At 59.7% G+C, this 24,277-nt stretch overlaps 1 protein-coding gene across 2 annotated transcripts; it reads left to right on the top strand.

Annotated features, from left to right (window-relative positions):
• Positions 1-24,277, top strand: SPG7 (SPG7, paraplegin matrix AAA peptidase subunit). 2 transcript variants are annotated; one of them, XR_002345286.1, is made up of 17 exons: positions 1-198; positions 2,662-2,764; positions 4,359-4,448; positions 5,637-5,878; positions 7,577-7,716; positions 8,524-8,626; positions 10,418-10,543; positions 11,011-11,173; positions 11,399-11,572; positions 16,742-16,866; positions 17,316-17,418; positions 18,068-18,178; positions 19,244-19,359; positions 21,271-21,427; positions 22,265-22,602; positions 22,891-22,968; positions 23,982-24,277. XR_002345286.1 is itself a non-coding variant. In XM_021097003.1 (17 exons), exons 1-17 carry the CDS (start codon positions 16-18, stop codon positions 24,147-24,149), a joined length of 2,349 nt encoding a protein of 782 aa, XP_020952662.1. In that variant the 5' UTR covers positions 1-15; the 3' UTR covers positions 24,150-24,277. The 2 variants fall into 2 exon arrangements, 1 of the variants encoding a protein (XP_020952662.1); XM_021097003.1 differs by having other exon boundaries at positions 22,436-22,602.

The raw sequence follows: 24,277 nt of genomic DNA, 5'->3' as shown, positions 1-24,277 counted from the left end.
CGCTTCCGGGTCAACATGGCGGCGCCGTGGCTGCTGCTACGCGCTCTCCGCCCGGGGCCAGGGCCCGGGCGGGGGCGACTGCGGGGCTGCTGCTCAGGCAGGAGCCCGGGCTGCTCCGCCGGGGTCGGGTGGAGGTGGCTGTACGTGGTCCACAGGCCTCCAGTGGGTTGTGTCGGGCCTGGAAGCCGAGTCCTGCAGGTGAGGTGCGGCCCCTGGCGTGGTGCTGCGGGCGGTGCCGCTCCAGCTGGCTGCCCCCGGGGGAGGGGCGTGGGCGAGGCCGCACGGCCCCGCCTTGGCGTTTTTCTAGCCCTGGTTTTGTGTGTTGCTATCTTCTGCTGCTTTTCATAGCGCTTTGGAATTGAGTCGAGTAAGACTTCCATCACTTTTTAGCAGAGCACAGTTTTGCACTTGGCTCGCATAGATCAGATGTCACCAGGTTGAATTCCAGCGCCTTCCAGATGCTCTTAAGTGGGCTTTCTGAAAGTTTTGTTTGTGAGAAAAACACCTGTAACTGTTTTACTTTTGTGCTGTAGCTTGACTTGTGAACACAAACTCATTGACTGTGTAAAGATTGTTCCAGGTCCTGTGAGGTCAACATTTCACCCTGAAACAAAGACCTTAAGTCCTGGTGCTTTTTAGCCCTCTTTTAGGTTATGTTGTTCCATTTTACCATAGTTTTAGGACCAATTTCATATTTTAATTCTATTCTAGATACCTGGCCACCCTGCCAAGGCAACTATAGATATATTGCACTTTTTGTTTTTGTTTTTTTATTTTTTTGCCTTTTCTAGGACCGCTCCTGCAGCATATGGAGGTTCCCAGGCTAGGGGTTGAATCGGAGCTATAGCCACTGGTCTACGCCACAGCCACAGCAACGCGGGATCCAAGCCACGTCTGCAACCTACACCACAGCTCATGGCAACGCCGAATCGTTAACCCACTGAGCGAGGCCAGGGATCGAACCCACCACCTCATGGTTCCTAGTCGGATTCGTTAACCACTGAGCCACAATGGGAACTCCGGTTTTTTAATTCTGTTGAGGAAAATCATATCATCTGTTGTCAGACTCTGATCATTCTATGAAGATAAAGGCCGAAGTAGGCAGTTCTCATGTACTTGTGACATAGAGCAGATTACCTCACTAAGGGCTGTAAGAGTAATCAAAGTATGTGAGGTTTAAGCAAATGGTATTTAGGGCTGACTGTGTTCTTTGTCTTGGGGAGTTTTTTTTTTTTTTGGCTCTACCCACAGCATTTGCAAATTGTCAGGCCTTGAATGGGACCGGCGCTGCTGCAGTAACTGGAACCACTGCACTTATAACACTGGATTCTTAACCTGCTGAGTCACTAGGGAATTCTAGGGCTGATTTTGAAGAGTGACCCCCCCCCTTTGTTACTATTTACCACACTAATGTTATTCATTTACTTGGCCGAGTTTCCCTTATATGCCTTCTTGTCATCACTGAACCAAGAAGAGACTTTTTTTTTTTTTTTTTTGCTTTTTAGGGCCACACTCATGGTATATGGAGGTTCCCAGGCAAAGGGTCAAACTGGAGCTGCTGCCGGCCTACACCATAGCCACAGCGACGAAGAATCCGAGCCATGTCTGCGACCTGTACACCACAGCTCACGGCAACACCAGATCCTTAACCCGCTGAGTGAGCCAAGGGATGAACCTGTATCCTCATGGATCTTAGGTTTGTTAACCACTGAGCCACGAAGGGAACGCCCAAGAGGAAAACTTTTAATTAAAATCAACAATAATAGTGAAAAGTAGGAATTTTCAACCTGTTGCTAGAAGGAAATCACACGTAACATCTTCTTTCTTAAGGAGCAGCCCTTGCCAAAGAGCGCTCAGAAAGGTGTTACTTTTCTCTGTAATAGCAGCAAACTGGGGGTGAGCTAAGGAAAACAATTTAAAAAGAATAAAAATAGATGCAGAAATTGCTAACACATGGAGTTCCTGTCCTGGCTTAGTAACCAGCCCGACTAGTATCCATGAGGACTTGGGTTCGATCCCTGGCCTTGCTCAGTGCGTTAAGGATCAAGCGTTGCCGTGAGCTGCAGCGTATGTGGCAGACACGGCTCAGATCCCTTGTTGCTGTGGCTGTGGTGTAGACCGGCAGCTGCAGCTCCAGTTTGATCCCTAGCCTGGGAACCTCCACATGCTGCAGGTGCGGCCCTAAAAAAGAAAAAAGAAAGAAAGGGGGAGGAGGAAGGGAGGAAGGAGAAAAAAAGAAAAGAAATTGGCAATGCAGAGATAGAAAAAACTAAACTGACCATCACGGCAAAAGCATTCAGGTGGGAAAGCGGCACCTGGGTCCTGGAAATGTGCTCCAAGGAGTGTTTGTCTGGAGCGGAGAGTCCAGGCCTTCGCTGCTGTTTCCTGCGGAAGAGCTGGGCGCCGTGTTCAGCACCTTGCTTTAAGCATTTCTTTGACATACTCACTCTTGACATTTTTATTTATTTTTTGGTGATGTTGTGTTAAAACTTTGAAGCAACGCTCAGAGTATTACTTCGTATTTCAGGCCGTGGTGTAAATGTTACAAATATATAACTCCCCGCTTTTAGGAAAGACTTGGCACCCCGGAGTTCGTCCGAGTGGCCTGGGCGCGCTGCGGTACTGCTGGATTGATTCTCAGCATCGTTCTTTTTTCTTCAGAGTTTCCAGTTGCGACTCCTAACCCCCACCTTTGGCGGGATCAGCATGTTGTTGGTGAAACAGCATCTAGTCCAGAATCCAGTAGGACTCTGGAAACTTTTAGGTGTGTACATTTTTTTTTTTTTTTTCCCCTTTTCTGCTGCGCCTGTAGCATATGGAAGGTCTCAGGCCTGGGATCAAACCCGAGCCAATTCAGTGACAGCACTGGATCCTCAACCCGCTCCCCACAAGAGAAGAGCTCCCTGTCTCTCTTGACGTTAGGTGACCTTAAGTGTTGACACCTGGACTTTTACTCTCCCCTTGAATCAGGTGGAACAAGGAACAAGGACACCTTCCATTGCTGTGTAAGGAGGCAGCCCAGTGCCCATACCTGGGCATGTGAGCCTCCGTGTGCCCCCAGTGGCACCCGCTCTGGCGGCGTCCTGGCAGTTTTATTTGCGGTTCTGTTCACGTCCGTGAAGAAAGGTGCTGCTCAGTCACATTGTGAGATGGTCTCCCCCGTTTTAAGCCCTGATCTGATCTGTGTAGACCTTGGACGAGGCACGGACTAGACAAGCGTCTCATGGGCCCGTTTGGGTGAGCTCCTTGATGGCTCGCTGTCCATGCTGCCTACGCCGGAGCCACAGGTGGTATTCGTGTGTTGAAACTTTTTTTTTTGTCTTTTTGCCTTTTCTAGGGCCACTCCCGCAGCACATGGAGGTTCCCAGGCTAGGCGTCTAATTGGAGCTATAGCCACCGGCCTACACCACAGCCACAGCAGCGCAGGATCCGAGCTGCGTCTGTGACCTACACCACTGCTCACGGCAATGCCAGATCCTTAACCCACTGAGCGAGGCCAGGGATCGAACCCACCACCTCATGGTTCCTAGTAGGATTCGTTAACCACTGCGCCACGACGGGAACTCCTCGTGTGTTGAAACTTAAAGCTCCTGTGTGTGTTGAGAGGATCGTTCTCCAGCACACTCATGACACTTGCTCAAATTTACGTTCGAAAGCTTTGTTTCCTCCCTTTGACCAAGGTCAGATACAAAGATACCTAAGTCGAAGTACTTTATTTTTTATCATTAGTAAGTGTAACATTAAGAAGGATTATCTCAAGCTTCTGGAGTTCCCATCATGGCGCAGTGGAAACGAATCCGACTAGGAACCATGAGGTTGCGCGTTCGATCCTTGGCCTCGCTCAGTGGGTTAAAGATCCTGCATTGCTATGAGCTGTGGTGTAGGTCGCAGACACGGCTCGGATCTTGAGTTGCTGTGGCCCTGGCGTAGGCTGGCAGTTATAGCTCTGATTAGACCCCTAGCCTGGGAACCTCCCATGTGCCATGGGTGCGGCCCTGAAAAGGCAAGAGACAAAAAAAAAAAAAAAAAAAAAATAGAACGATCATTTCAAACTTCTGAATTTCCTGCATGTAGGTTTCAGATGCTTCCGTTGAGTTCCCACTTGGCTCAAGGGGATTGGTGGTGCCTCTGGAGCACTGGGACACAGGTTCAATCCCTGGCCCGGCATAGTGGGTTTAAGATCCAGTGTTGCTTAGGTCACAACTGCAGCTCAGATCTGATCCCTAGCCCCAGAGCTCCACATGCCACGGGGCAGCCAAAAAAGAAGAGAAAAGAAGGTTCTGTTCGGTTTTGGTCATTTGAGACTATAGTCTCCTCTGTGCTCTCTGACCGCGACACGGTTTCTCTTCTCCGTGTAGGAGGCGCGGACTATTTTAAGACCCCGAGGAGGCAGCAGAAGGCTCCCGGTGGTGATAAACCGCAGGGGAGGCCCTCGGAAGACGATGAAGGTACAGCCCCCGGTGTTCTTATAGGACCGCTGCCTTGCTCGTCGGCACGCGAGTGCGCTAGTCTGGGGACCGGGGAGCCCAACCTGGAACGGCGCCCTGACCACACCTGCCCCCACCTCCAGTGCCACTCCGGGGTCCTCCCTGCCCTCCATCAGGGGCACCTTCATCGGCACGCCTGTCCCTTGTCCCAGTGAGCGTCTCTGAAAGCAGGTGGGGCTTCTGTCCCCAGACCTGCCCTGAGTGAGTGGAGGGCTCTGCAGGGAGGAAGGCTCAGGGCTCAGGGCTGAACCTCCTCCTGGGTGCAGACCTGTTGAGCGTTGCCGCTGCGTCCTCGCTTGGGGCGCTGACTGGCCCAGGGCATGTCCCCGAGGGAGGAGCGGCCAAATCAGTCTGAAGAGAGACTTCTGTGTGCCCTGGCCCAGCCCTGGTGCCCTTCACCTGCCAGGCTTAAGTCGCATGTCTATTCTGGAATTAGCACTATTTGGGAATTACTATTTTTTATTTTATCTTATTTTACTTTATCTTTTTAGGGCTGTACCTGCAGCATATGGAAGTTCCCAGACTCGGGGTCACATTGGAGCTGCAGCTGCTAGCCTACACCACAACCACAGTAACGCCGGATCCGAGCTGCATCTGGGACCTACACCACAGCTCAAGGAAACACTGGATCCTTAACCCACTGAGCGAGGCCAGGGGTGGAACCCACATCCTCTTGGATGCTAGCTGGGGTGGTTTCCGCTGCACCACAGCTGGAACTTCTCCACGGTCCACTCTCTGGGGATACTGTTTTCTGTGATGAGTCACAGACACCTCACTGGAATGTTGCGGGGTGGCAGATGGGGGAGGAGAGTCCCACGACCTGTGGGTGTGCAGGGATTACTCGATTACTTGCCCCCCCCCCCCCCCAGCGGTCACAGCCTGGGGCAAATGTGCTATCTGTGTATCTGTGCTGGGTGTGGTCCTGGGAGGAGTTCGCGTTGTCTAAGCCGGTGGAACCTCCCAGGGGAGTGTTGGTGACCTAGAATGGCCTGTCATTCGTTACAGGGTTGGAAAGTAGCCAAAGAGCAGGGTCTTTCACTGCGGGGGGCGGAGCCCTCCTGGGGCGGCGGGGGCGGGGCCTCGCGCGGGGGCGGGGCTCGCTCGTCCCAGCCCCGCGCGCGCGCGCGTGCGCGCTGGTCCTCCCTGCAGAGGAGCGGCGGCGCCGGGAGCGGGAGGACCAGATGTACCGGGAGCGGCTGCGTACGCTCTTCGTCATCGCCGTGGTCATGAGCCTTCTCAACGCGCTTGGCTCCAGCGGCGGCAACATCTCCTGGAACGACTTTGTGCACGAGATGCTGGCCAAGGGCGAGGTGCAGCGGGTGCAGGTGGTGCCGGAGAGCGACGTGGTGGAGGTGTACCTGCACCCCGGAGCCGTGGTGTTCGGCCGGCCTGTGAGTACCTCAGCCCCCCCAAGACGTGGGGGTCGTGACCTAGAGGTCCTTGGCGGTTTGGAGGAGCGCCAGAGTCAGACTGTCCAGGTGGGATCGGATCTGTGCAGAGCGGAGGGAGAGGGGCCAGCCCGACCCCCACCTGGCCTGTGGGGTGAGCTGAGGACCTGGGCTGTCCAGGTGGAAACCTCTGGGGCTGAGCAGGGTCACTGCAGAAGCTGGTGGTTCCGGCCCAGGGCATCAGAGAAGGCTTGGGGAGGTGAATTGGCTTCGGAAATCATGTTTTCCCTTTGGATCTTGGCATGCAGAGGGTCATTTGTCCATTTTTCCTGTCTATCCCATCTTTTTTTTTTTTTTTTTTTAATCTTTTTAGGGCCACACTTGTGGCATATGGAGGTTCCCAGGCTAGGGGTCAAATCGGAGCCATAGCCGCCATCCTACACAAGAGCCCCAGCAACGCAGGATCCGAGCCGTGTCTGCAACATTGGATCCTTAACCCACTGATCAAGGCCAGGGGTTGAACCCACGACCTCGTGGATCCTAGTCTGAATCGTTAACCTTTGAGCCACCAAGGGAAGTCCTATCCCTTTTTTTTTTTTTTTTTGGCCACATCTGTGGCATGTGGAAGCTCCCGGGTCGGGTATCGAACTGGAGCCACAGCTGCAGCAGGATCCTTAGTCCCCATGCCTTACAGGGCCTTCCTTTCCCATCTACCCCAGTTGGTGAGCCCCTTGGCGTGGCCGTACCAGGTGTTTGAGTCGAAGTCCAGACTGAGTGTCGGGGTCCATTAGGTTAGCCCAGTGCCTAAGGCCACGGCGTATTCCAGTGCAGACGCTGGTCAGTATGTCCTGCCTGCAGGTCCCCTTGTTTGCCTTTCCGTCCGGCCCTCTCACCCCACAGCGCGGAGCCCAACTGGCCACTCACGGTGCCGGGCATTCCACAAAACTGGAAGGAGGCTGGGGGCGGGGCGTGCTTGCTCGGTTTTGTTTTGTTTTGTTTTTCTTCTCGCTTTTTAGGGCGGTACCCACAGCATGTGAAAGTTCCCAGGCTAGGGGTCGAATCGGGGCCTCAGCTGCCCGCCTGCACCACAGCCACAGCAGCGCAGGATCCTTAGCCCACTGAGCCAAGCCAGGGATCGAATCTGTGTCCTCATGGATACTAGTTGGGTTCATTTCTGCGGAGCCACAACGGGAACTCCTCTTGCTCGGTTTAGATTCCAAGGGTACGTTCAGAATCTGAGCTTGGAGCCGTTCCGGTCTGGAAAGTACATGGGCCCAGGCTGTTGGAAAGGCTGCCGAGGCCGGGTGGCTGTGACCCGGTCTGTGCCGGCGGAGATGGGAGGCTTCCCGCGCCCTCAGCCCGGCGCCTCCTCTCCCAGAGCGGAGGTGCCCACATGGCCGAATGTCCCGTTCAGTGACACGGCCGGGTGACGAGCCAGCCGTAGGTTGACTGGGCTGGCAGCCGGCCCTGCTCCGTGCTCACCACCGAGGGCGCCCGCCGCGACCTCTGGCGCCTGTGCGGCCCTGCCCTTGCTCACAGCCTCTTGGGAGGGACGCTCTGCCGTCGCTGTCTGTGGGAAGCGGGGGTGGTTTCTGACCGGCAGCGGGGAGCCCGGGGGTCCGGCGCGCCCGTGGGCTGTCGTCTGGGGTCGTGGGCTGTCCCGCCGGCCCCTCTAGCGGCTCCTCTGCTCTCTGTCCCCAGCGGCTGGCCCTGATGTACCGGATGCAGGTGGCGAATATCGACAGGTTCGAGGAGAAGCTTCGGGCGGCCGAGGACGAGCTCAACATCGGCGGCCAGGACCGGATCCCCGTGTCCTACAGGCGGACAGGCTTCTTTGGCAAGTAAGTGCGCGTTTCTGTGCTCCTGAGCTGCCCGGGCCTGACTCTCGACGGGGGAAGCCACCACAGACAGATCCCGGCCCGCTCGGCCCGCTGTCCCGCAGTGCCCGCGGGCAAGCGCAGGCGCGGGCGAGGTGTGCAGAGCCCGGGCAGTGTCTGGCTGCCTCTTCCCCTGTCTGCGGCGTTTGCAGCCCAGCGTGGGTGCTGGCTCCCAGCACGGAGAGGGAACGGGCGAGGGGGAAGCAGGGAGTCCAGCAGAACAGCTCGGCCCCGCGTTGCCGAGAGGAAGGGAGGTCTGTGCAGGGCCTGTGGGCCCGGGGTCTGCCGACCCCTTATCGGAGCCGGCGCATCGGCAGCTCACGGGCTGGTGTGATTGGATGCTGGGACTGTGGCATGAGGAGATGAGGGTGCAGGGCTGGTGGCTTCTCTGTCCCCTGCCCAAGGCGGGGCCTGGGGTGGTTGTGGGGCGGGGTGGCTGATGCCCTCGGACTGGCCCGTGTCACTGCTGTGCTTCCTGTGCCCTCCTGACCACACGTGGTGACGTGGGAGCGCTGCTCGTGGCAGGCATCCCTCTCCTAAGGCCCTAGTCAGGGGACACGTTCTGGCTTCGGGCCCTGGACAGACGCCGCTGCCCGGCTTGCCCGGCCCCAGACCTGACGCTCTGGGCACTTTCTGAAGGGCGGATGGGCTCAGCCGCTGGTTCCGCAGGGGCCTCAGCGAGGGCACTTCTCACCATTGAGGCGGGCTGGCCGGCCAGGGGCCGTGGCTGAGCCTCTGCCCGCCTCTCTCTCGCCCCTGCCCCTCTGTTAGTGCCCTCTACGCCTTGGGGATGACCGCCGTGGGCCTGGCCATCCTGTGGTATGTCTTCCGTCTGGCCGGAATGACAGGAAGGGAAGGTGGATTCAGTGCCTTTGTAAGTTTACCAGTTTTGTCTCCTTAAACGCGGGGTCTTGAGATGCACCTGTGTCTGTGCTGCGTCCTTTTCCCGTGAGCTGGGGGCACGTGCAGAGGGAAAGCTGGCCTGTCCCGAAGGCCGGCCCAGGCACACTGGCTTGTGGGGTGGCTGAGCTGGGGGTTTACACCGCAGTTTGTTTTGCAGTTTTCGGTATCAGCTTGGCCTGACTTTTTGGGGGTGTCCCTTACTAGCCAACATATCTTTAAAGGTTATCTTTATTTTATTTACTTCTTTAGTCTTTTGAGGGCCACATCCTCAGCATAAGGACGTTCCCAGCCTAAGGGTTGAGTCGGAGCCCTAGCCTCTGGCCTACGCCACAGCCACGCCAAGATCTGAGCCGTGTCTGTGACCTACACCACAGCTGTTGGCAACAATGGGTCCTTTGTTTTTTTTTGTTTTTTTTTTGTTTTTTGTTTTTTGTTTTTTTTTGGTGTGTTCGCTTATTTTATTAACACTACATTTACCATGTTATCACCATGGAATGTAACAATGGGTCCTTTAACCCACTGAGGAAGGCCAGGGATTGAACCTGCGTCCCCATGGGTACTAGTCAGATTCTTTTTTCTTTTTTTTTTTCATTTTTGGCTGTCCCGTGGCCATATGGAGTTCCCAGGCCAGGATCAGATCCAAGCCGCAGCCTTGCCGCAAGCCACAGCTGGGGCAACCCAGATCGCTAGCCTGCCGTGCAAGGCCCTAGGAGCTGCCAGTTCCGCTGCACCACAGCGGAAGCTCCACTGGTCGGATTCTTCACCTGCTCAGCCACAGTGAGCGCTCCAAAGGCTGCCTTTAAAAGGACACCCTCGACAGGCTCTGCAGGTCTTCTGTCCCCGTGGCATTTGTTATAACGGGTACATCCTCCCTGGCAAAGTGTACCTGGCTGGTTAGCCCATCAGCAGGGGGCCCAGGGAGGACCCTCCTGGGAACCAGGACGGCGGGGACGCAGGGCACACTCCCCGTCTGTGGCTAAGGCCTGGCACTGTCGGTGGCCACACGCACACTCGTGGTGCATGTGCCGTACCTGCCTCGAGCAGGCAGATCGTCCTTGTCTGGTCAGGCTGTTTAATTGTGTTTAATACCGTGAGGAATTCCACACCCTCGCCTCTTTTGGGAGCCTGTCCCAAAGCGGATCCGGGCTAAGCTCGAGTCCTCACTAAGAGCTTATCTGTCCAGCCTGATTGCTCTCCAGAAATTAACCGAGTGCCTTTTTTTTTTCTTTTTGGTTTTTAGGGCCACACCCGCAACATATGGAGGTTCCCAGGCTGGGGTGGAATCAGAGCTGCAGCTGCTGGCCTACACCACAGCCACAGCAACACTGGATCCTTAAACCACTGAGCGAGGCCAGGGATCAAACCTGAGTCCTCCTGGATGCCAGTCAGATTTGTTACTGTTGAGCCATGATGGGAACTCCAAGTAACATTTCTGCCAATCCTCCCCAGAACTGAGCGTCGTTACGTAACTTTTATGATCAGGGAAAGGAACCACGCGGGCGCCTGGGGGAAGCTGCTTGGGAAGGCGAGAGAGCTCGTGCGCAGCGTCCAGCCGCCTAGTTTACGTGGGGAGTTTTTTCTTAAGGCTGATGGCTCGATGCTCGACCGATTTCTAACTCTAGGTGCCCTCGAGTGTGCAGGCCGGGCCCTTGGCTGCTGTCCGCGTGGCTGCAGAGGTGGGCGAGGGCACGGGGAGCAGGCCCCCACGGCTCCCCTGCCCTGCTGGGGTGTACAGGGCTCTGCCTTTTGCTTTTCTGCCCAGAATCAGCTTAAAATGGCTCGTTTCACAATCGTGGACGGCAAGATGGGGAAGGGGGTCAGCTTCAAGGACGTGGCGGGAATGCACGAGGCCAAGCTGGAGGTCAAGGAGTTCGTGGATTATCTGAAGGTGAGGGGCGGCGGACGTGCGCCGCGTGGGCCTCCCGCCCGGTGTCGTCTGTGGCGGACGCCTGGGGCTTGGAGGCCCGTTGACTGTCAGGCAGGGCGCTCTGCTTCTGTGACCCAAGCTTCTGGAGTCATTTCCTGGAGATTCTTGGAGGAGGCACCAGAGGTCAGCGCCCCATTGTCTGCTGCTTTTTTCTTTTTCTTTTGGTTTGTCGTCTTTTTAGGGCCACGCCTGTAGCATATGGAGGGTTCCCAGGCTAGGGGTCCAATTGGAGCTGTAGCCGCCGGCCTTCACCACAGCCACAGCAATGCGGGAGCAGAGCCACGTCTGCGACCTACACCACAGCTCCCGGCAACGTGGGATCCTTAACCCACTGAGCGAGGCCAGGGATCGAACCCTCATCCTCATGGATCCTAGTTGGGTTCTTTAACCCCTGAGCCATGACGAGAGCTCCTCTGCTGTCATCTTAGAGTCCCGAGCGCTTCCTCCAGCTTGGCGCCAAGGTCCCCAAGGGTGCACTGCTGCTCGGCCCCCCAGGCTGCGGGAAGACGCTGCTGGCCAAGGCGGTGGCCACGGAGGCCCAGGTGCCCTTCCTGGCAATGGCCGGCTCGGAGTTCGTGGAGGTCATCGGAGGTGGGCCCGCCTGACCGAGTGTCGGGGGAGGGTTCGGGTTGTTGGGGACGTGGGGGTGGAGCGGGAGACCCGAGACCACGTGAGGGGGACGCTCGCACGACGAGGGCCTGGGAGCTGGTCGCTCCGTGTGGCCCGGCCCGTGTGCAGCAGTGGCGCTTGCTGGGTGGTGGCCGGGAGCAGGGCTGGGGTCCCGGCCCTGCCCGCTCCCTGATCCTTTGTCTTCAGGCCTCGGCGCAGCCCGTGTGCGGAGTCTCTTCAGGGAGGCCCGGGCCCGGGCCCCGTGCATCGTGTACATCGACGAGATCGACGCTGTGGGCAAGAAACGCGCCAGCACCATGTCCGGCTTCTCCAACACGGAGGAGGAGCAGACGCTGAACCAGCTGCTGGTGGAGATGGACGGTGAGCCCCGGGATCGGGGGAGGGAGGCGGGCCTCCGGGCTGCTCTTGCCCGGTGTCGGCCTCCAGCAGCGGTGGAGGTCAGGGGACGGCCGTGGCTTTCACGGTCAGGGCACTGGGGGGGGGGCGGGAGGAAGAGGAGGGAGCGCTGGCGGGGTCAGGACGGCGGTTGGCAGGCTTGTAGGAGCCCTGGCGATGGTGCTGCCCGGAGTCTGTCCCACAAGGGCCGCAGCCGGTGCAGCAGGTGCCCTGAGCTGGGCGCTGTGTCGGCTGCCCTTGAAATGACCTCTGGAGTGGCTTCCACACAATTTCTTTTTTTTTTTTCTTTCATTCTTTTTTTGTTTGTCTTTTTAGGCCCGCACCCGCGGCACAGGGAGGTTCCCAGGCCAGGAGTCCAGTCGGAGCCATAGCTGCTGGCCTGCGCCACAGCCACAGCCACTCCAGACCCGAGTCGCATCTGCGACCTACACCACAGCTCGCGGCAATGCTGGATCCTTGACCCACTGACTGAGGCCAGGGATTGAACCTGCGACCTCATGGATGCTGGTCAGATGCGTGTGCTGAGCCACGATGGGAACTCCCGATTTCTTTCTCTTTTAATGGAAACATGGACTGTTTTTCTTTGGGGCTGCTTGTGTCAGTCCTCTTTGGGGGGGCGTATACAGATACCGTGTGTTTCTGTTGTGGTAAAACATACATAAGATGAATTTCAGCCTTTTGACTATTTTTATAAAGTGTAGAGTTTAGGGCAGTAAATACATCCCCATTGTTCTGTCACTGCCGACCCCGTCCTGCTGTCCCCGTCCTACCATCCACGTCCAGAACTTTCTCATCTTCCCCACCGAAAGTCTGTCCCCAAACACAGCTTTGTGAGTCGGCTGTACTCGGGTGAAATTTGTGTAAAACCACAGCAACCGCTACACACAAACAGAAGAGAAGCTGCGTCCCCATTGAACACCAAGTCCACGTGCCCCTCGGCGGCCCCTGGTTCCCTCCTTCTCCTCTTCCCCCTCGCGTGTGACTCCGGTGCGGCCCAGCAGTGTCCGGCCTGTGGGGACCGGCTCGTTGCCCTGGGTGTCCTGCCTCGAGGGCGTCCGGGCCTAGCCCGTGGCAGGATCCCCGTCCCGTCAAGGCTGAGCATTGTGCCCGTGTGGCTGGGCCGCAGCTGGTTTATCTGTCATCCATCCCTGGAGGCTTCTGGCCGCTGTGATTAGCGCTGCTGTGAACATGGGCACGTCAGAAAGTTTTCAGGTCCCAGCTGTTTAAGACCCAGTTTTAAGGTCTTTTTAAACAGAATTCCAGTTCTATTTTAGGTATTGTACATCGGGAGCCATTTTTTTCTCAAAGTACTTTTGGTTCTAGGAGAATCATGTATTCGCCTATTTATTTTTCTTTCCCGTGTTCTTACCGTCTGGGTTGGTGGCTCTGGCATCCAGCATGTGGACAGTAGGATGGGACTGCATGTGGCTGGGGGTGGACGTCTCCAGCCTCTCGCTTTCAGCGATTTCCGACCTGGGGGAGCACTACACAGCGTCCGTGTGCCTAGGTAGCCTGCAGGGGACGCGGATGAGCCCGGACCCTGCGCCTGTGCCCCCCTGGTCCAGGGTCCAACCCAGCCTCACACGCCGCCTGTCCTGTTGCCTTGGTCTCCTGCAGCCTGGCTGTGACTGGCGCTTCTCCCAGGCCCGTCCCCTGAAAGCGCCCCACCCACCACACACCGTGTGGCTGCGGTGCCCTCAGAGGCAGCTCCACCCCGCACGTCTGGCAGGAGCAGCCCAGCAGCCTTGGGGCCCCGCCTGTGCCTGGCACCGCTGAAGCCGGCCCCTGGCGTGGGGACGCGGGCTTCGAGCCTCTCCACGCCGCGCTGGGCCGGTGGGCCGATGCGCGGGAAGCACTTCCTCGGCGGGAAGCTCTGCAGTTGGACAGCGACGTCTCACAAGCCGAGGAAAGGGCTGCTCCTCGTCCTGAGAGCGGTTGACGTCTGGGGCCCTGGAGACCTTCCAGGGACCCGCTCATCCGCGTGTCCATCAGGACAGCGCAGGACGTGGCTCCCAGGCCACTTGAAAGAGCCGGGGCACGAAGACCGAGCTTCCTCAGGGCCCGATCCCGACGGCTCGGTGTCTTCAGACCTGAGCCGAGGCTCTGGAGTCGCACCAGGGGGCCTGCGGGGCGCCTCCCGGGCCAGGTCCCGGCCCCTCAGCCGCGGCCGCCCCCGGCTCTGCTTTTCCACCAGCGCCCAGAGCGCCTGGTCTGAAGAGTGAACCCCGGAGCCGCCACGTCTGACAAGCACGCTCCTGGCAGGGCCGCGTGGGCTGAACCACGGCTGCTCTCTTTGAACACCGGGTGACCGTCTTGATGCCGAGGGACTGGCGGGAGGGTGTGGCCTCCTCGCATTGGTCGTGCAGACGTCTCATCCAGCGCTGCCCAGGGTGCACGGGGGGCTCTCCACCCTGATTCTCTGAGCCGGGGTTTCTGCACCGGGAAGGGAGGCTGACGGGTGCGGCCTTGCGTGTGGTTGTGACCTTGCGTGTGTGTGACGGCGGAGGCTTGCTGGTGGCTCCGCTGCAGGCGGGCACCCAGGCCACGGGAGCGTCACCCTGTCTCTGCTGCTGTTGCTTCTGCCTCGAAGACAGACGTGCGCCTCGGGGAGCATTTCCCACGTGGCGCCTGCTCTGCCTGCGCCCTGCTGCCCTGGGCAGAGCTTCTGCTGTGCCACCGCTTCGGCCCCCACGACCTGCCCGGGAGCCCGCGGAGCAGCCTGTAACCCAGGGAGTGGGGTCATGGGAGAGCCTGTGGGAGCCTCCCAGTCACTCGGAGCCACAGGCCGCCTGGCCAGGGTCCCAGGTCGGTGGGCGCAGAAGTGGCTCTGTGCTGGGTTCTGCATCCACCCTCTGTTTTGCCAAGTTGGGCGGCGTGAGTGCATCAGAGCCCAGAGGCCTGGCCAGCAAGGACCGCTGCGCGCCCAGGGACGGTGTCTCGTGCTGGCCTCTGGCGGGAAGAGACCAGGGGGTCTCACCTGCTGCACTGAGGGTCAGCGCCTCTGCAGTGAGATGAGGGAGAGGCAACCCCTTCACCAGGCCTGTGGCCGCGGTAGGTGAGTTTGTGTGTAAGGCGTGCGGTCTGGTCGTCACTTTTGGTCTGGTTGAGCCTGGGATTAGAACACTGTCCTCCCCTGAACTCACCGTCACGGAGCCTCGGCCAGGCACCTCCGGACAGTCTGCCCTCGCACACGCCCCACGGCCCTCATCGCGTAGCCGCGGGCGGGGGCCGAGCTCTGTTCTTGACCAGAACCGTAGCTGCTTGCTTTGCCTTTTCATGTAATTTTAGAATCAGCCTGTCCGTATCTGCCAAGGACTCTTGCTGAGGTTTTGATAGAAACACACCCCTGGCCGCGCTGTGTCAGATGTGGTGGGAACGCCGGGTGAGCTGCCGGCCGTGTGAAGAAATTGGACCCTGATGTGAGCGAGGCAGCTGCAAAAACACGCCTGTGTGCGGCAGAAGCAGCCCTGACCTTGTGGTGGGGACAGTGTGCGGCCTCTTGGAGCAGCCCTGACCCCTGTCCGCAAACACGTGTACCCTGCCGGGCACAACCTGTAATCGCTGAAGACTCGACACCCGCTGTCCTCAGAGCGTGTGTGGTTAAGTCCCATGCTCTTACCGAGAAGCTGGCAGCTGGGACACACGACTGGGTGGCTGGAACAGGCCAACCTGAGAGATGGCAGATCGGAGGATTCGATTGGTGGGGAAATGGTCAGAATGACAGACCTCGAGGGTGGAGGGCAGGTGGCGGCCGTGTAGGGAGGTCTCCGTGGGGGTGGCATTCGTCCCCGGGGGACAGAGGGGACGGGGTATGGGGCTGGCAGTTACTGAATAGGCTGGTTTCTTTGCACCTTGTGGTGTGTCTGCAACCGCGTAAGTTCTGGGACGAGACCCTGTAGTTCACTTGCTTCACCCAGAGGGCGGAGCCCTTCTGCGGGAGGCCCCGGGGCTGTGCCCGCAGCCCCGTGACGCGGGCGCCCCTGCCCAGCCGCTCTCTCCTCCCGTACCCGTTATTCCTGCTGTTCCTCCACGTTAATACAGCGGCAGGATTCTGTCCACAGCTCCCGCCTGTGGAAGGCGGGCTTTGCAGGAGTGCGGGGGGAGCCCGCTTGGCTTCCTAGCAGGGTTGCCCCTCTGGCCCCGGAGCCTGTCTGTCCAGGACTCTCCCTCTGGCCACACATCCTGTCTGTTGACACTTGTTCGCCTCAGTTTCTTCCAGATTAATTTTATAAATCTCTAGTGGGAGAGGTCACAGCATCTCTGTCTTTTAAACTTTGTATTCTGGAACTTTTCAAATACCCATCAAAGCAGAGGCGAGTGGGCGTCGAGCCCCGTGTCCCCTGCAGCGGGCGCATACTCAGCCAGTCCCCCCCGCCCCCGGCCCCCGCGCGTGTCCCGTTGTATGGCAGACCGAGTGTTCTGGATCGTGGGTGCTCTGTGTGCCTTTCTTTAGGTCTGGAGCACTGCTGCGGGCACCGCCGCGTGTGTTCCTACTCGTGCCCAGCACCTGTCAGGCTCACACCTGGCTCTGCGCCCCAGTGATGGTTCTGGACTTGCTTTCAAATCCTTGTGAGAGGAAGTTCCTGTTGTGGCTCCGCAGTAACGAACCCGGCGAGCATCCATGAGGATGCAGTTCAGTCCCTGCCTCGCTCAGTGGGTTAAGGATCTGGCGTCGCCGTGAGCTGTGGTGTGGGGCGCAGACGCAGCAGCTGCAGCTCTGATTCAACCCCTAGCCTGGCACCTTCATACACCTCAGGGGCGGCCCTGCAGCAGAAATCCTCACGCGAGAAACCTGGGCGGGAAACGCGGGGCCCTGAGCCAGTGCTGAAGGCAGTGCCCCCGCCCCCGTGGCGACCCGTGTCCCCTCGTCCCCTCGTCCCTCCCCCAGGTCACTGTCTTGACGTGGGGGTGGAGCTGGGTTCTGAGCTGCAGCTCTGCCCCTGGGCTCTGGCCTGGGAGCTAAGGGGTGGCTCGTAGGGGGTTTTGGTGGTCGAGCCTCGAGGCGGGTCCACGTTGCTGCCTTCAGAATGATGGTGCTGGTGCCCCGTCTCTCCAGCCGCGGGTCCTTGGAGGGTGTCCCCAGGGAAGCCGCTCGGTTGAGAGCACCCCCAACACCCCTGTCTGTCCATCTAGGAATGGGCACCACCGACCACGTCATTGTCCTGGCGTCCACCAACCGAGCTGACATTCTGGACGCCGCTCTGCTGCGGCCAGGCCGACTGGACCGGCACGTGTTCATCGACCTCCCTACGCTGCAGGTGGTGCGGCCTGGCTGCCCTCTGGCCCACACGTCCCCGCGGGGCTGGTCTGTCCGGGCCTCGGCTCCCTGCCCGCCTGGTTTTGACCCCCGTGGTTTCCTCTTGATCCTCAAAGGTCTGCGCTGAGCCCGGGCGCAGTCTGTGCAGTCCCAGGGTTGGGGGCACGAGCTGCAGGGCCGCCCTGCCGGGGAGGGGGCGCAAACCCCGGGCACCTCTCGGCCCCGCCAGCCCCGCCGCCTCGGGCCTGTGTGCACCTCCACCTGCAGTGGTCGGGCCTGGGCCAGTGGGAGCCCAGCGGGGCGTGAGGAGGCTCCTGGGTGGGCTGGGAGCGTCCCGGGTGCTGTCCGGTCCCGCGGCGGAGGGCGGGGGTTTGGAGGTGGTCCCGCCCCGCATGGCAGGCCTGACCACGGGGCTCCTGCGTGTCGGCGGGTCCCCTGTCCTGGGTCCAGGAGAGGAGGGAGATCTTCGAGCAGCACCTGAAGAGCCTGAAGCTGACGCAGGCCAGCAGCTTCTACTCCCAGCGTCTGGCTGAGCTGACGCCTGGCTTCAGTGGTAGGGTTCTGGGGGCGTCCTTGTCCTGGGGCGGGGAGTGGGGCGTCCCCGGGGATGTGTGCGCAGCAGGCAGCAGGGCTCCTCTCCCCAAAGCTGGTCCCCCCGGGTGCTCCTTCCCGCTGCTCCCTGCCAGGTGCCGCCCTGAGTCGGTGCCAGGCCTGTCACTGCCTTCCACGGGTTTTTGACCAGCGGAGACTGTTGTGTGTGGGACGCTTTTCTGTGCAGGGCAATGTGGATAAAAATCCCTCTTTTTTTTTTTTTTTTTTTCCATTTCTGGCCGCCCCGCGGCATGAGGCACTCCCGGGCCCAGGGTCAGACCCGAGCTGCAGCTGTGGCCACGCAGATCCTAGCACTCTGTGCTGGGTGGGGGTCGAGGCCACGTCCAAGCACTCCCCTGACAGCGCCGATCCTGACGCACCCCAGCAGGAGCCCCCTTGCAGCTTTTTTAATATCCTCAACTAGGATCTGTGGCGCTTAGCCTTTCTCGTCCTTCACTGTGGACCTGCAATGGGGGAACAGGAGGGTCCGGCCGCCCCCATCACAGCTGTGCAGCAGCACCTGGGGCTTAGGGTCCTGCCCTGGCCCCTCCTCCCGCCCTCTGACCCCTCTTCATCTGCTTGACCCCCGACCCCCCCCGCTGTGCCGACAGGTGCCGACATCGCCAACATCTGTAACGAGGCCGCGCTGCACGCCGCGCGGGAGGGGCACCCGGCTGTGCACACGTCCAACCTGGAGTACGCCGTGGAGCGCGTGGTGGCCGGTAAGGGACGCGGTGCGGGCGGGGCCCTGGACGCCGGGACCTCAGACCGTGGGTTGTCGCCTGAGGAGAGAGGTGTCGGGGTGCCTGTTTGCGTGGTGGCCCCGCAGTGGGGCTTGCTTTGCCTTGGTTGACAACACTGGACGTCAGCCGAGAGCAGACTGGCTGTCCAGCAGAGGTGGACGGGGCATTTGTGGCCTCAGGTGCTTGTTCTCAGCCCGTCCACCCTGGTGGGCGCCTGAGCGGGCTGCAGGCGGGACAGGCCACCATCCACGCGGTCGGGCAGAACGAGGAGGCCTCAGCTTGGAAGGGGAGTGGGTCTGGGCAGGGAAACAGAGGAACAGACCCTCAGCCCTGGCGTGAGCCGAGGGGGCAGCCTGGGGAAGCTGCGAGCGCCCGGACGGGAGGCCCCGCGTCCTGTGTCAGCCCCTTGCTGCGCATGGAGGACGAGGAGGTAGCAGAGAGCTGTGCCCAGGGCCCCCGCTGCATGCCGGCGCTTCTGTTCCTGTGACGGCCGGGCAGGAAACACGAGCCTGCTGCAGCGTGCGAGCTGTGGTCACCGATCCCAGGGGTGCCGCTTACACGGTGCCCTGAACCTGGCGCTCGTCCGGGTGGTAAAGAGGCACACATAGGGATGGTGGGAAACTGGCGACAGTGGATGAAACCCCTGCAGTGACTTGAGCAGGGAGTGTCCCAGAGGTCACGAGGTTGGGCCACTGCCGGGGTGAGAGCGAACTGAGGAGCCGGGGCGGCAGCTTCCCGGCTTGGTCTGAGCGCCAGCAGGGGCCGCGCCTGCGCCATCAGCCCGCAGCCTCACCCAGGGGCTTCTCGGAGCAGCTGGGCTGATTGTGGCGCCGACGGACGTGGCGAGGAGCGAGGCCCCTGCAGCCTGGCCCCGGCTCCATGAGTTTCCCTTCGAGTCCCAGAGTAGCGGGGGTGGACGTGGGGTTGGCCAGGGCTCGGCATGCAGGGGGAGCCTCGGTGACCTGACTTCGGCGACACAGGAGTGCCTGGCCGCTGCCCTGCGCCGCGTGCGGGCCTGAGTCCCCGCTCCCGGGCCCCTTCCAGGTCCTGCCAAGAAGAGCCAGGTCCTCTCCAGGGAGGAGCAGAAGGTGGTCGCCTTCCACGAGTCGGGCCACGCGCTGGTCGGCTGGCTGCTGGAGCACACGGAGGCCGTGATGAAGGTGGGTGCGGCCCCGGGGCTGGGCAGAGCTCGGTGGGGAAGCTGCGCCTCTGTGCCAGTTGAAGAGAAAGTGCCGGCCTGGGCACAGGCTGGGGTGTGGCCGCAGATTCCTCTCCTGGGCCGCAGGGCAGGAAGCCTCAGTCGAAACTGGGGATGACCGTGGGCCACCTGGCATCTCCCTGTCTGCCCGGCTGCTGGTGGAATTGAGAATTGTCAGGTTTGGAATTCCCGCTGTCGTGCAGCAGGATGGGCAGCCTCTCTGGAGGCTGGGACCGAGGCTTGTTTTTGCGTTTTAGGGCCGCGCCTGAGGCATATGGAAGGTCCCAAGCTAGGGGTCCGATTGGAGCTACAGCCGCCGGCCTACACCGCAGCCACAGCAACATGGAATCTGAGTTGCGTCTGTGACCTACACCACAGCTCACAGCAACGCCGGATGCCCAACCCATTGAACGAGGCCAGAGATCGAATCCACATCCTTATGGGTCCTAGTCAGATGCATTAACCGCTGAGCCATGAAGGCAATTCCTGGGACTTAGGTTTGATCCCCGGCCCCACAGTGGGTTAAGGATCTGGCTTTCCCACGGACTCCATAGGCTGCAGGGCAGCCAAAAAAGGAAAGGAAAATGGCTGAGTTTATTATCCGCTCTGAGATGTGTCGATTTGATGACATGGCTCCTAAGCTTAGAGTTGAGGTTCGTACACACTGATAAACACTATTCTTGGGAGTTCCCACATGGCTCAGCAGGTCACAAAGCTGACTAATGAGGATTCGGGTTCCATCCCTGCCCTCGATCCATGGTCTCGCTTGGTGGGTTAAGGATCCAAGGATCTGGCGTTGTCACGAGCTGCGGTGTAGGTCACAGCCATGTCTCGGGTCTGGTGTGGCTGTGGCTGTGGCTTAGGCCAGCAGCGCAGCTCTGATTCAACCCCTAGCCTGGGAAGTACCTTATGTGGGGGTGCGGCCCTAGAAAGACAGTAAAATAATATAAAAACACTACTGCAGACATTTGTGAGCTCAATGAGGACATGTTTGCCAGGAGGTGGCATCAGGGTTGCCTCTACAGGTGTGCGTCCTTGTGCCCAGGAGGCCCCTGAGCGACCACTGAGGACGGTGCGGGCACTTGGGCTGTGGTGCCGTATCTCTTGGGTTGTAACTGTGCGGCTGAGCCGGGGCTGAGCTGGGGTCTGGTCCAGCTCGCTGGGAGGAGCTGCCTTGCAGTTTGTTCCCGAACCTCCATCCCGGGAGCACATGGCAGCTGCAGCCCCAGCGCTTGTGTTCCGTGTCTGTCGGTGTCTTCAGGTGTCGGTCACGGCAAAAGAGCCTGCTGGTCGGGTTGCCGCGGATGATGTCCTGCTGATCACGTGGTTCCTTTTGCGTCCTGTCGGGCTGGGTGTCGTGTGTGTGTGCAGAACTCGGCCCCGGGAGGCGGGAGGACAGTCGCCTCTTGAAAGAGTCAGTCACCAGGATAAATATCTTAATGCCGCAGCTCCAAAAAGCTTAGGGTGGGAAACCCGAGGCGAAGTACGTTTCCTGACGTCAAAGGGCCTGTGCTCAGGGTTTCCGATTTATTTGATGCCTGAAGGTCAGATGAGGGAGTCGCACTGAGAAGCCCCCGCCTGCAGCGCGGCCAGCTGAGGGGCCCGAGTCACCCTCAGAGCCGCACCTGCTACAGGAGCCCGGCCCAGGGCGCACGTGGGATATGTGGGGGGCGCCCTTGGGCATGTGGTCTGGGCCTCGGCACCGCTCTGCCCTCCAGGCGCCAGGGCGGCCGCTTCCCAGTGCTGCAGCTACACTGGCCTTCGTTATGAAAGTGAGGACAGGTTTGCGGCCCTGCAGGGCCGCCCTGGGATGAGAGACTCTGCACCCCCACCTTCATCTCTGAGGCCTCCCTCCTGCCCACGGACCCTGCAGGTGTCCATCACGCCGCGGACAAACGCAGCCCTGGGCTTCGCGCAGATGCTCCCGAGAGACCAGCACCTGTTCACCAGGGAGCAGCTGTTTGAGCGGATGTGTATGGCCCTGGGCGGCCGGGCAGCCGAGTCCATCTCCTTCAACAGAGTGACTTCGGGTGAGGAGCGGGCTGCCCATCTGAGTCTGACGGAGGGGTTTCAATAGTGGCGTGCGCTTGGCACTCCAGCTGCTCAGTAAGCGTTCGGAGTTGCCTTTGTGGCTCAGCAGTTTAACAAACCCAGCCGGGATCCATGAGGATGCGGGTTCGATCCCTGGCCTCGCTCCTTGGGTTACAGATCCAGGAATGCTGTGAGCTGGGGTGTAGATCACAGATGTGGCTCAGATCCCGAGTTGCTGTGGCTGTGGTGCAGGCCGGCAGCTGTAGCTCCCATTCGACCCCTAGCCCGGGAACCTCCACATGCTGCGGGTGCAGCCCTAGAAGACCAAAAAAAAAAAAAAGCAGCTACCATTAAAGGAGGCTTGAACCAAGCAAGACTTTGGTTTTTTGTGTTTTTTTTAATATAAAGTTTCTTTTGGCTGTGTCGGTGGCATGCAGAAGCTCCTGGAGCAGGGATCAACCCTCGCCACAGCAGCAACCATGCCTGCTGCAGTGACAATGCCAGATGCCCAGCCTGCTGAGCCACCAGGGAACCCCAAGGCCAGATTCTTTAAATCAGTGAGTTGTTACAAAGGCACTTGCTGCTCACAGGCTGTTAACGCCCTCACATGATTGCTTGTCGGATGAGCAGAGGCTCTGCGAAGCCCTGCAGTTGAGGCATCTTCCCGGCTCTCAAGCTGGCATCGCACTGGACCCTCAGCGGGTGAGGGTTCTTGGAGATGTGGGGTCTGTGTTGTCAATTGTGCCACTTAACTGCCACTGCACTGAACCCAGACAGGCACCTGTAAGTTGTTTCTGAAACGGAAGAGGGCTTTTTTTTTTTGCCTTCACCTGCAGTGTTGGGGATGTTCCCGGGCCAGGGATCGAACCTGTGCCACAGTGGTGACCGTGCTGGATCCCTAACCCGCTGAGTCCCTAGGGCACTCCAGGAGCACCTGTTAAAGTGTCAGGCCCAGGTACAGGAAGTGAGGTCCCGGGAAAGAACCGGCTCCTGCTGATCCCCTGCAGGGGCCCAGGACGACCTGCGCAAGGTCACCCGCATCGCCTACTCCATGGTGAAGCAGTTCGGGATGGCGCCCAGCGTCGGGCCCGTCTCCTTCCCCGAGGCGCAGGAGGGCCTCTCGGGCGTCGGGCGGCGTCCCTTCAGCCAGGGCCTCCAGCAGATGATGGACCACGTGAGTGTCTGCTGGGCCTCGCCCCCTGCCCCGCTGCGTCCTGCTCGAGCCCCTCCTGGCTCCCGACAGACGGCTGGTGACGCGCAAGTGGGAGGGCGGGCCTGCAGGGCGCACGCGCTGCCTACAGGTGTGCCCGGAGGGCCCAGGAGCTGGCAGGGCATCTGGGGTGGTGGCAGCTGCACGACCCTGTCCTGAACCCTTCCGGGCACGTGCTTTCGGCTGGGCTGCGCCCCTGTGGGTGGTGCCAGCCATCCTTGCCCATCACTGACTCTCACCTTCTGTTCCCAGGAGGCACGGCTGCTGGTGGCCACGGCCTACAGACACACGGAGAAGGTGCTGCGGGACAACCTGGACAAGCTGCAGGCGGTGAGGCTGCCCCGCGCGAGCCCGGGCCGGGTCCCACCTGTCACTTCTCCGATGCAGAGACCTGTGGGAACCACATGACAGGGCTTCCCCTCAGGTCAACTGGAATCTAACGCCTTCCTGCTGTGTTTTGCTCTTAATTACGAATTTGTCGAGCCAGTTCCTTCAAAGTAGATGGAGGGTGACCATCAGCTAAAGTTCATCCAGGGTCTGCTTGATAGCGTGTCATCCTCTTCCAAGTCTTACACTTCTGGGGTTTGTAGGATTCGCTTTCCAGTTTGGGAGCATTTTATTTTATTTATCTGTTTTTAAATTTTTTTTTGTCTTTTTGCCTTTCTCTAGGGCCGCTCCCGCGGCATGTGGAGGTTCCCAGGCTAGGGGTCTAATCAGAGCTGTTGCCGCCGGCCTAGACCAGAGCCACAGCAACACGGGATCCGAGCCACATCTGCAACCTACACCACAGCTCACAGCAATGCCGGATCCTTAACCCACTGAGTGAGGCCAGGGATCAAACCTGCAACCTCATGGTCCCTGGTCGGATTCGCTAACCACTGCACCACGATGGGAACTCCTAGGAGCGTTTTAGAGTTGCAGGAACGTTGCCAGCATGGCACAGGAAACTCGCACTTCTTGCCCAGTTTTCTGTCCTTAATACCTTCCATTCGTAGGGTGCCTTTTCACAGCCCCATGTAGTCTTGCTGTCACAGTCACGGAAAACTCTCAAGGTCCAGATGCATCAGAGCAGCCGGTGTGGGGCCACAGAAGCCCCACAGGGCAACACTCACACTTGTTCTGTAAAAGGAGCCAGGCTGCCTGAGATGAACGGATTTGGAAGGAAGTGGAACACTTCCTGGGCCAGCAGCTGGGACCTGGCCCTCAGGGTTGAGACAGGCAGCCGTCCTTTGCTTGGGCGACTGACCTGGGAAGTGGCGGGTCCCAGGGCTGCGCGCCTCCCTCCTCCTCCGGGCCCTGCTGTGCCCTGCTGGCCGCTCACACGGCCCCTTTGTCCTTCCCAGCTGGCAGGCGCCCTGCTGGAGAGGGAAGTCATCAGCTACGAGGACATTGAGGCCCTCATCGGCCCCCCGCCCCACGGGCCCAAGAAGAAGATCGCGCCCCAGAGGTGGGGTGACGCCGACAGGGAGAGGCAGGACACCCTTCGCGGGGAGCAGCCCTGGCCCCAGTAGCTGGACTGCCCCCTGCTGGCCCCGGTCCTCACCCGGGTCCCCTCAGCCGTGCTGGTCTCTGATGTCTATTTATTGAAACTCCCCCCAACCCCCCTGCCCCCCACGAAGAGTAAATGTCTCTGCAGGGA

The sequence above is a fragment of the Sus scrofa genome, chromosome 6 (assembly GCF_000003025.6).
Source record: "Sus scrofa isolate TJ Tabasco breed Duroc chromosome 6, Sscrofa11.1, whole genome shotgun sequence".
In the NCBI taxonomy this organism is placed as follows: domain Eukaryota; kingdom Metazoa; phylum Chordata; class Mammalia; order Artiodactyla; family Suidae; genus Sus; species Sus scrofa.
The sequence above is the reverse complement of the archived record's forward strand: the minus strand, read 5'-3'. Positions and strand labels throughout refer to the sequence as shown.